Raw genomic sequence first — 12664 nt, 5'->3', positions numbered from 1 at the left:
TTGGCGCTGCTAACATAGGATTACATATTCTCCTTGTTGACCAAATGTTAATGTTAAAAGGTCACAATAAAAACCATACCATAAATACTGTGTATTCAAAAATCACCTCTCCCCACCCCACTCTCTCTCTCTCCTGGCTACATCTCAATTCATTGTCCGTGTGGGGAGTCATCAGCCTAGACTTGGCACAGTGATAGGATTGGGCACAATGCCCTGTACTGTACATTAGCCCAACATTCTGTGCACCGCCACGTGCATGACAACATTCTGCCACTTCAATCACATCAAACCCCGTTTCCATGGCAACACGAACAACCCCCCCACCCCCCCCCCACCCCAGCCTGTGGGCTGCTCTCTGGAGTATGGCAAATTTGCATTCTGATCTTTCAGGGGGACGCATTTGGAGAGGTGCACGGTCACCCTCCACCCCCACCCACCCATGAGGCCACGGCAGAGGGGGAGCCATAGTGGCGCTACCTCGGTGTGTGCAGAGGAGAGCAAGAGGGGGAGAGGCGCACAGTCAAGTGGGCCACAAAGAAACTTACTTGCTCTCCAGAGATGGAGGGCAGAGATGCACACGGCAGCATAAAATACAGAGGATATAGGAGCGCAGTGGGAGAGGGGAAAGAAGAACATAGAAGAGTGAACTAAGAAAAGAGTGAAGAAGGGAAAAGGAGACGCCAGAAAGAGGAGAGGAGAGGAGAGGAGAGGAGAGGAGAGGAGAGGAGAGGCTGGATGAGGGCAGCACTGCAGGGAGAGGAGAGGAGACGAGAGGAGGAGAGGAGAGGAGAGGAGAGGAGATGAGAGGAGGAGAGGAGACGAGAGGAGACAAGACGAGAGAGGAGAGGAGAACAGATGAGAGGAGAGGAGAGGAGAGGAGAAGGAGATGAGAGGAGGGGATGAGAAGAGATGAGAGGAGATGAGAGGAGAAGGAGAGGAGAAGGAACCAGGAAATAGGAGAGAAGCGCCCAGAAGAAGAGAAGACAGACAGGAGATTTGAAAAGAGGAAAGCAAAAAGATATGGGAAGAGACACACACACACACACTTCACAAAACATTAAATAAAACATTAAACATTAAATAAAACACTTGCAGGAGGAGCACAATGGCCTCTGACTGATCATTTTGGGGTTTGACGTGGGTGATGCCAACCCTGGTTTCTGGGGGGGGGGGGGGGGGGTTGATTGCCTAAGAAAAGAGGGCAAATCAAAGCCATATTCATGCCATTCATCACACAGGCCGACCAAGCGCTTTGATGCTGACGCTTTGACGCTCCGACGCTTTCTCTCGTCTGAACGAACTGAGTGTGCCATCATGGTCCTCTGAGGGACCTTCACTGAGGAGGATCAAATGCATCCATCCACCCAGTCGAGATCCATCGATCTTGTGACTGACCTCTCGTTGTCAAAAAGTGTGTGGTACATACTTCTGTGAGCTCACACACTTCTATGAGTGAAGTTCATGCCTCTATATCGTAGAGATAGCTCAGGCATGATGTGCAGACTAAATGTTGTAATCAAGAGCAAGCTAGAGTGTGAGCTGAGAGATTATCTCTATTTCCACAAACAGAGGTAATGTGTGAGTCTGCAGCTGTGCTGTTCTCCCAATGATAGGAGTTACTGTAGAATGGACACAACCCAGAATTCTGTTGCAGCTATATGTCTTTCTCCAAAAAAGATAAACCAGGCCACAGAAAGGAAAGAGAAGGAGATAAATCAAAATGAGGGGAAACTAATGTTAAAATAATTATTTCCAAAGAAAGGTGAGCACAAACACGAGATCCATGGTGCTTAACTGCTTGAATATCTCTGTGATTGTTAGTGCTAAAAACCTACTGAGACAACCCATTGGAATAACAGAAAATATACTTTCAAATGATTCCTTGGTTATACATGTAATCTGAGGTAAAGGCTAAATAAATAAACTGTACACTATGCTGTTTGCATATACAATTCACCATTATAATAGTGGCCTAATTTGAAACATGATTAATTTTAAATGAATAGGCAATGATAGCTATACAATATAATTAGCAATAATAGGCTGTCATAGGTAGCATTAGACTACATTTCATGTCAACATTATAGCTGTATCAGATTGTGAAACACATGGCCCTGTTTTAGAACCTGTCACATCAGAGAGTGAAGTAGCAACAGACAGCAAATAAAGCATGTTTAGCCATTTTGACTGAAAGGTTATCTTAGTGTGTTTTATCACATTAGGCTACATGTATACCAGAGGCAAATATCAAATGTGTCCTTCATGTGGAGAAAGATGATAGAGAAGATGTGACTGATGATGATGGAGGTGAAGAGAGCATGGAGCATGGTTGCTCTGAGCACAGCGAGGAAATGACAGAAGAGGAACTAGAAAGTAGGCAGAGCAATGCAGAACAGTTGCCAAAGGATCCAGGACTATCGGCCAGAGAAATCAGACATCATAGTATGCATGTAGTCATGTCATGTACCTTAAAGTTAACCATAGTAACCACAGTTACCACCATCCTACATGCCCCCGTACACTGTGTAAGTAACTTATGTAATCCACATCAACTTCTCGGTCCGCTCAGCACAGGCGGCGTTATCACATCAACTGATTGACTGACTAATATAGTACTTTAGAGTATAGTAACCACAGCATAGTCAACACACTCTCAATGAAGATCACATGAACATTTGGCATACCTGCTTGTCTGGTGCATCTTTGCTGACAGAGGAGATTTTTGGCGCTGGTGACCTCTCACATGAACAGCCCTCGAGCAGATAGATGCCCAGCGGCCGCGTGCTCTGGTCATTCTCGAAGTAAAACAGAACGTTTTGGTAGAGTGCAAAGTACTTTTCATTCCATCGGCTGTTTTCCGTTGTCTTCTTGCTCAAGTAGCCACGTTTGGTGCCCTCTTTACGCGCGATCACGGAGAGATACAGAGCGTGCCCCTCATTGTAACGAACACTTTTCTGCATTTTCCGTCTGTGCAAGTCACACCGTTTCGCATGACCACATAGTCTTCAGTCGTTCAATAGTTTGGAAAAAAGTTTGAAATCGTTGTTTACCCGACGGTAATCCTGTCTTAGCTAAGACGCACAGAGGAAAGTTGACGTGCCTGGCGCGTTGTCTATCGCATCAACCCCACGCAGAATAGTCAAACGACTGGGATGTTGACAGCACAAGATCAAACAAATTACTTATTTTAGTTAAAGAACCTGGCTATAAAAGTATATGGATAAAATAGACATGTATACGATTTTAAAATAAAAACGCACGCAGCGACGTAAAACAAAAATAGATCTAGTGAACAGACGGAATCACGACCGAGATCCCTCGTAATCGGCTTTGACACCAACTTAAAGAGACAGCAGGTCGCTCCTCTCTGTCTGATAAAGCCGTGGCACTCAACTCCGTGCTATTAGCGCGCGAATAGACGGAGCTGTAGCATAGGACTAGGGTAGTTGCCTCTGCATAAAATGTTATACGCAGGCCTGGGCTACTTCTGTCAATTTAGGTCTGAGATTTGCTACATTTGAATCAGTAATTTAAACTAGGCCTACGACGAAAATTGCCCTAAAAACTGAAGGGGGTAATAATATTGAGAGAAGATATTAACCCATTAACATAAGTTGGTAATGGCACCAAAGAAAAATTTGCGTTTTAGGTCAAACTGTTAATGAACTCTTTCTGCAGCATCACACATTGTTATAACGAGTAACCAGGACAATAACGTGCATAATTACATGTGAAGCCTGCCTTCTTCAATCACTGTCCCGCCAATCATAATATTCGCCCCCTCGTGGCTACAAAGTTCATTTCACTAAAACAAAGTGGACCGCTTGTGAGCGCACGCTGGTCAATTATTAGTGCAAAGTGAAAGGAAACCCATTGCATTGTAGTGAATGAGAATAGCAGAGATAATCAACCTATAAAGTAAACATACCCTTAAACACTTATGAAGTTTTGGTCAATTTTATGCAGAATAGTTAGATGAGGCATTAAATAATTGTTTCTATAAACATATTCACAACACTTAAAGGATTTTACATGTTCAGTGAGAGTACTTTAGGGGTTTATGTGTTGATGACCATTCAAAACAATGCAGCTGTTGTGCATGAGTGTGCACGTGTTTGCTTGCATGTGTGTAAGCCTGTGGGTTTTCCTGCTGATAAAAACATGTTTGTTGTTGTTGACAAGCCTCCAGTAATCACCCATGATAATGTTGATCTTTTTTATAACGAAGTGGATTTTCCCTGACTATCTTAGCAACTCTCAATAAAAGTGGTGTGGTGTTATTCCCACAAGCCTCCCTTCTCTCTAAGCATTCTGGGAAAGAGAAACCGGGATTAGGGGGCCTCCCGCTCTTATCAAGAACACGCATGCCCTCCATGTGCCGAGCACACACAGGAGATACATAGTAAACACGATCTCCATCAGTTTGGCCTCCATGTGCCCATTGTAAACACTATCTCCATCAGTTTGGCCTCCATGTGCCCAGCACACACAGGAGATACATAGTAGGCCTAAACACTATCTCCATCAGTTTGGCCCCTCATCCCTAACTGGTCCCTGTGGTGTTTAGAACAACCCAGACAATACATGATGTGAACACAATAGATAGCCTTTTTAGTGTGATACTCAGCATTACATTGTGCAAGGTAACACTGGGATATGGATGGTATAAATACTACACCGCTAAATCGGTTCCCTCCAGCAGGATGCTGGGCTAGCTCCGTCCTCCCACACCCTGCCTGTGCTTTGCTGTACATAGAGCAGGCATGGAGCGGTCCACCCACACAGCTCCCACAACTGCCCCGACACTGGGAGGCCTCCGCCAACAGACCACAACACACCGTACAGAAGTTCAGCCACTGCCTTGTCTTGAGGTTGCATTCTTTGAACAAATGGTTCCTTTGAGGTCATTCACTGTACATAGAATCACATAGAGCCCTTGGCTGATGGGGGTCTATGTCGAACATTTCAAGGCTTTTCTGTTGATGTAAGTGAAAGAACTTACAACTTGCCATTTTTATGTAACTCATCAAGAAGTCAAGATGTCAATGCCATCATTACTTATTGAGGCTACCGGTTCAGTGGGAAGTGTTTTCATGACCAGTCGGTTATGCATGGCACACACGGATGATATATTTAGGAATAATAAACTTAGTTAGTAACCAGGTCAATGCAGATTCACTTTTGGTTCATGTAGTACTGATTACCACACAGTCCACACAGGCCTGTGAAATCTTCCACTGTGAAATCAACCACTCAAAGGTCTGCAAAGGCCAGAATAAAAAGGGCGGCTTACAATATAACTGCCCGTAGGACAACGTGATCGGCTAAACAAAGACAAATGGACAACGTCAAATGCCCTCTCTGGGGCTAGGCAAGATGAGGACAGATGTATGGTCTGAAATTATTACAGCTGAGTAAAAAAAGGTCCATAATGGTGGAGATGACATTTAATATACAGTGCTCTCTCCAGTTTATTTCCAATAGTGAGTCTATTCTAAGTAAAGTTATGGAGAAAAGCCATAAGCACGGTCAATGTCCTGCATCAAATGGATGTAAATTGTAGTGTTTCAACAAACATCTCTGTAATCTTGATAATCTTAAAATATCTGGTCATAATCTTCCTTGTGAATTCTGCAGCTGCAGAGATTATGCAAAACATTTATGACTAAATATTTATCTGCAGTTTGGAAGGTACAACCCCAAATCAGAAAAGGTTTGGGATGTTGTGCAAAATGCAAGTATATATACAAGTCTTTTAACTCCATATTTAACAAAAAGGACATAGACAACATATCAAATGTTGAAAATAAAAGTGTTGACTTGCATGCCAGCAACATGTTTTAAAAAGAAAGTTGGGACAGAGAATGTTTACCACTGTGTTGCTTCACCTCTTCATTTAACAACATTCTGTAAATGTTTAGGAACTGAGAAGACCAGTTGCTAGAGTTTTGAGAATTAAATGTTGTTCCATTCCTTTCAGTTGCTCAACAGTATGGCGTATTCTAAATCATGTTTTTCATTTGATGCACCTTATTTGACAGGTCTAGACTGCAGACAGGCCATTTTCGCATCTGGACTCTTCCTCTATGGAGAAATACTGTTTAAATATGTGCAGAATTCATTTTGGCATTGTTTTCCTGAAATATTCAAGGTCTTCCCTGAAAAAAAAAAAACATTGCCTGGATGTTGCTCAAAACCCGTATACATCATTCAGAATTGATTGTGCCTTGCCAGATGTGCAAGATGCCCAGATGTGCAAGATGCCCATGCTCTAGGCACTAAGGCACCTCCACACCATGACAGATGTTGGGTTTGGGTTGGTTAGGCTCTCTCCTCTTATGGCCTGATGAGTCCATGATTTCCAAAAAGAATTGCACATTTTGATTGGTCTAACCATAGGACCCTTTTCCATGTTACCTCAGTCCATTTTAATGAGCTAAGGCCCAGATAAAATGGTGGTATTTCTGTATCATGTCTAAATACAATTTTAGCTTTTGCATAGTAAAATTTACGTTAGCATTTCTGAATTGAGTATCAAACTGCTCATAGACAATGGTTTCAGAGGTTTTTCCTGAGCCCATACAATCATTTTCTTTACAGAAACAGGTCTAGTTTTATTGCAGTGCCATCTGAGGTCCAAAAGACCAAAGCCATATTGCTTGATCAGCCATATCAGCTCTATCCTAGTTGATTTCTCTGGATTTTCTGAATTTCATGTTAAGAAGCAGTAAAATTACATTGTTTCATCATTTGTCTACACAGGTTTACACAGAGTGATAAATACCCCTACTGTTTTACTTCTAAGAGATTCTGCCTCTCTGGGATGCTCTTTTTCATACCTATTCATGTTGCCATAGTTACCCTAATTAGTAATGAAACGTTCCTCCTTTTGTTTTCCTTATCATTACACAACTTTTCCAGCATTTTGTTACCCCTGTCCCAACTTGTTTTAAAACGTGTTGCTGGTATCAAATTCAAAATGAACATATATGTTCCATGATAGTCAAATGTGTCATTTTCAACATTTTCGTCATTTTCAACATTTAAATTGTCTGTGTCCTTTTGAGTTTACGAGATCTGCAGATTATTACAGATTATTTCTGTTTTTATTTGCATTTTACACAACGTCCCAACTTTTTCTGATTTGGGGTTGTACATCAGAAATGGGCCACCAAGTGAACTAATGTAGGGAGAGAGAGAGAAAGAGAGAGAGAGAGAGAGAGAGGCATAGACAACTATACACAGGTAGGCCTACCCCAAAATTATTTGTGAACATTGTGTAATTTTAGTCTCTTCTTTTTCTTTATGACAAAATGACATACTTTAAGTTTTACACCATCTTTTAAGATATTGTTCAGTCCATAAAAGAAGGTAAATGTATGGAACATGCGACTAGTAAAAGTGCCACACACACATATACAGACAGACACACACACACACACACACGCACACACAAAATACCATGATAACAATGAAGCCATTAAAACCATATCACTTAATATTTCATAACTCTGTGCTAAGTATAGGAAAAATGTGCAAGTTTGTTGTCAACAGCTGCAAGGCAAAGAGCATTTGTGCACATGGTGCAAGTCGGTTACAGTGGGAGCGGAGCACAGTAGCTTCCTGCATGAAGGGATGGGAGGCCGAGTGGATGGTGGCCTCTGCCCTACGTTCCCTATCCATGCAGCCACAGAGCTAAGGGATTATGGTGGATTACTAGTATGTCTGTCAATCCCAAAAATAGCCACATGCTCATAAGTCTTTAAAATGGGGCTGACCCATGACAATCTGTTTTGTTGATGTTTTGTTTTTCAACAAATTCAAATGGCAAGAAAAAAAATTGGTGACCATTAGGCAAAAAATGATGGACAAAATGCTGCTTGGTGGGATTGGTTTGAAAATATGTCATTATATAAATACATTCTAAAAAACTTTGCACACTCTATCTCTCTCTTCTTTTTATTGATAGCAACGTTGGTAAAGAAGAAAGAGACAGAATGTGTGGTGACCAAGTTTTTTATAGTTTATTTTCCCTTGCCAGCACCTCGGAGGGTGTGCATTCTGTTTGTTATATATATATCATATAAATACATATCTGGTGATGGTGGCATGCAATGGCACTACAGTTTACTTTGTGATATGTTTTTAAGGTTAAATTACACAGCAATGTAATTCAATTCACTGAGCGACCAAAAGTTTAAAAAAAAAAAAAATAATACAAAAATGATGGACATTTATGCACATCTATGCAAAACAGGCTTGTTGCGCAATCTAATATCTAATAAATACTCAACATTGCAGGCTGAATGGGAACTATCTTTTCACTTCGTGTGACATGTTACCCTGCTGTAAAAGACTTTTGGCACGAGTGTTTACTCACCATTGTTCTCACCTTGTCAGCTGGCTTTTAAAAAACTTTACATTACAGAAGAATGAATAATAGAAGGTAATGAACGTTAGGTAAAGACAAAAAATAAAAAGGTAAAAAATACCCACCTTTACCTAATATATAGTAATATATATAGTTCCATAATTAATACACTAAGTTAGTATGATTTTTAGCCACAATGTCCCACTTTGTAATAATAACTATTAATCATTATCATATTTAAGGACAATACATTCAAATTAGATTGAATTCAAAGGAGCCTCCAAGGTCTCAACTGCACTTGAAACACATGAACATCAGATGGCACTTTAAAATAACCATGACACAAGATTAACCTGTGATCTGGGAGTGATATGAACATGCAAATACTATTAAAACAGTGACATCTTGTGGCAACATAAAGAAACTCTTGTACTCCGCCAAATGATTGCTGTCTAATTAGTGCATCCACACCACAACTACTACTAGAGCTTTAAACAAACAAACACAAACAAATATTGAAATGCAAGTTTTGTTTTGTGTTCCAAATCAGTGTGCGGTTTCTTGTTGGTTTTGCAGATACAGCAAACAACTATTGAAGTTTTAAATGGTTGATTACACACCATGATTTAGGCCAGTACAATTAGGTGACGTATTTAACATATTTATGTGTACAAGCTATTGACCTGTTGAAAAGACAATGTTACACCTTTGTGTGTACAGTTATAGATATGTGTATGTTAGAGATGTGTGTTTGTAAGTGGAGAGTGTTCATTTCAGAAATCGGTGGATGTGTCTATGTGATAATGTACTGTAGTGTCTGTGTGTTTGAAGTATGTTGCTGTAGGCTATGTGCTAGCCTGAGAGTGTGCCTCTGGGTTGCCACGTTGTATTTATTTGGTGTGTGTGTGTGTGTGTGTGTGTGTGTGTGTGTGTGCGCGCGCGCGCGTTTATTCTTATTCATGCCACCTGAATAAAGGTACCCAGTCTACCATTTTGTCATGCTCATCTGTATGCCAACATGAATATTCCTTGTATTGTTTACTGTATCTGTGCCTGAATCACCCAAGAAATGAAAAACAGCCTCAGGCGCAAAAAACAGGAAATGTCTTTAAATAAGAATGCAACAAACCAGATGCAGGCTATATTGCATAGCCTCTCACATATCATTAGCCATATTGCTCTGCAGAGATGATTTGCAATACATGACCTACACGAAAAAAAAACTACACATAATGTGCCGCACACAATGACCAACTGAAGTTAATAATTACTGTACCTACATGACCTTCCACAAATTCTGCAAAACGACTCGTGCCTGTCTTCTAGTACCTCCATAGGTTGTCATAGAAACGGTATTGCTTCAGCTGAAACTCACGTCACCCTCTGAGCAACCTAACGAGCCGAGATTTTCTTTTCACTTGTTGAAATGCCTCCCACGGCAACAGGCTGCAGAGAAGGAGACACAAATGGCCGTCACAACATATCAATATGCACAAGGGTAATGGGCTCTATGTGCTGTTAATAGGGTCTTCGAAGATGGCATAACAAGGAGAATGAGGATTGCTTCATGTTTGTTATCGGAGCAAATTGCACTAACATATGCTAACAACATCTCCATCGTGAGCCTGGCATCTTTATCTAACACCATCTCACCTCACTGATGTCAAGACTAGTAATAGCCTACTATTTTTTTGCTGTAGGTAGCCTACTGACATTAACCAACGAAAATGCAGCTATTAAATTAGGCTAGTGATTTGGCAATCGGTTGTACACTCAAGGGTACCTTCCCAAAAAAGTTTTATTACGTTTTTAAGTTTGATCAATTTAACATCAAAGCGAATAGTAAAAATGGCTCTTCACGGACAGGCAGGTTCAAATTAATGTTGACATTGTAGGCTAATGCAGTGTGTAGGCTATCCATTATCCATTGCCATCTCTGTTCACTACTCAGCATGTTGCGTGGGGGTTTACGAACATTAGAGGGGTATATATATACATATATACACATATATATATATATATATCTCACCGTCCTTCAAACCTGCCTAACGTCACATCTGTTTTTCCATAGAGATATAAGAAATCTCTTTCACAGTCGATGTATCCTGCCCATGCTCACTTGCGCACTCATGTGTGCGCGTGCGGCTGTGCGCACAGACACTTTCGCGCGCATTACGCACAGAGTGTTCTATGGGATATGTTGTAATGTGCTACCGCAACCTCTCCAATATCTGCAAATAAATATCTTTGTACAAAGTGAATTGATGAAGCAGTATTAAGGCAAATTTGTGATTTCTCCGATTTCAGAAGAGATGTATCTGAACAACTTTGAATGCAAAGCTTGTTGAAAGGGATTTATTGGTGAGTACAAAAAAACTCAATTTACTTTATATTTCTTTTCACCGATGACGTAGTAAGCTACAATGTTCTTCTCTCCCCCCTGAGAAGTCTTAAAAATATACAGATCCCCTCGATATTCTTTTTATAATGCTTTAATAAACGCATGCTGATCTCAGTGTATACCTATTCGAATATCTCAGGCATATCAGACAGACGCAAAACACATCAATTAAGTATTCAGTGACTGGATTATTTATCCTGAAGGTCATTGCAGTCTGCTCAATGCTTAATGCATAATGGTTACTGTTTCTTTATGAATGTCTTTAATTATGTTTATCCACTTTCATTATATAATGCCACCAATTCTTCTCCGGAATCCATTAACTTCGGTCTAGAGATCCCCGTATAAGAGGTTTTTATATATATATAGCATATTCGAATAGGTATACACTGAGATCAGCATGCGTTTATATATATATATATATATATATATACATATAGCATAGGACCAGTTGGTGTGGCACCCGCGGTCCACTTCACTCTTTATTTGGCACGCACTTGTTTGCGCGTTCCTGCTGATCCCTCTCCACATAAGAGGAGTGCAGCGCACAAACTCCCCGTGGGGTTGCGGAGCGGGGCAGAGAGCTGCTGACGGGGGCACAAGTCACTCTCATCACTCGCCTGCACTGACGCCGCACTTTGCTATGGAAACAACGCGCTCTACCAATAGAAAGGCGTAGTACAATTTCTCAGCAATGTGCAATGTAGGGGGGCTTACCTGGGCTTGTTACTGTTGAACCTGTAGGCGTTATGCCCAATTATTGTTTGAATATCAGTTCCAAGTCTGGCGTTGCCGAAGTAACAGAAAGTAGGCTACATCACAAAAAGCAAAACCATTGATGCACAATAGTAGCCTCACTAAGAACCGCAGTGGATCTAAAAGCATATTTATTTACAGTCCTAGAGACCCAAGACCCAGATAGACAAATAAAAAAGCTGCCTCTCATTACATTAAAAAACAGCCCGAACTCAGCTGTGTTTACCATAGCCATGAGGTAAGGGAAAGTCATTATCAATTCCCAGAGCTAGATACAAACCAATGGTGTACAGCACATAGATAATGTACATATTGAGAGAAAGTGGAATAGAACATTATGTCCAATATTCTAATATGTGGTTTAATGTTCTGCATTATGTCCAATATTCCAATATGTGGCTTCATGTTCTGCATTTGTCATTAGTGGGTCACTTTGATACTAAAAGTATGATTCTATGTAATGACTGTATGATATCTGTACTGTCCCTGTGTATATCTGTGTGTGACTATTTTTAGAGATAAGCGGGAATATTATGACTTTGCAGTGTTTCACTGTTCTGCATGGCTGCGTCAGTAGCTATCTGCTCCGGATTGCCAGGTTGCTGCTAAGCAGAGTCTGATTCAGTGTAGTCCACGTGAGATGGGATGACCAACGCCATCCCCGTCAGCCTGGAAGGATACTTAAACCCTAACTATTTCAGTTAGAGCAGCTGATGGATCTTTAGGTGAAGTCATGCTGTCTCTCCCTTGATGCGCATCATTGTTAATAAACTCTGTTTCTGATTTTTCATACTATTGGTCTGACTGGGTCTCTATTAAATCTATGGTATCAAAATTACCATCAATATGCATACATGCATTAAAGCACCATCACCTTTTATTATATATTTGATTTAATTTCATTGCCTTTGCTCCTTTACAACACAGGAGTTCAATTGACATTTCCATTTGAGATTCGCATAAAAGCTGTGTCTGCCATAGTGTAGCTGAAACCATCATTACAGTGAATTCAATGGTGAATGGGGTTATTCTAGTGTGCCACAATGGAATTATAGATCATATATAGTAGCTCCCATTGCAACTGGCAAGATAAATGAATAAATCAGAAAAACAAAGCCACAATTCTGAGCAAACCA

At 40.7% G+C, this 12664-nt stretch overlaps 1 protein-coding gene across 5 annotated transcripts in view; it reads right to left on the bottom strand.

Annotated features, from left to right (window-relative positions):
* The window catches only part of rasgrf2a (Ras protein-specific guanine nucleotide-releasing factor 2a), a 31741-nt gene extending 28386 nt beyond the window's left edge, over window positions 1–3355 (bottom strand). For all 5 annotated transcript variants that reach the window (XM_042081378.1, XM_042081380.1, XM_042081381.1 and 2 more), the window contains exon 1: window positions 2685–3355. In XM_042081378.1, coding sequence (XP_041937312.1) covers window positions 2685–2960 — 276 coding nt within the window. In that variant the 5' untranslated portion in view covers window positions 2961–3355. The remainder of the gene's footprint in view (window positions 1–2684) is intronic.
* Between the last annotated feature and the right edge of the window lie 9309 nt (window positions 3356–12664).

Source organism: Alosa sapidissima, chromosome 23 (genome assembly GCF_018492685.1).
Source record: "Alosa sapidissima isolate fAloSap1 chromosome 23, fAloSap1.pri, whole genome shotgun sequence".
NCBI lineage: Eukaryota > Metazoa > Chordata > Actinopteri > Clupeiformes > Clupeidae > Alosa > Alosa sapidissima.
Note: the sequence above shows the minus strand (reverse complement) of the source record. Positions and strands in the feature narration are given on the sequence as shown.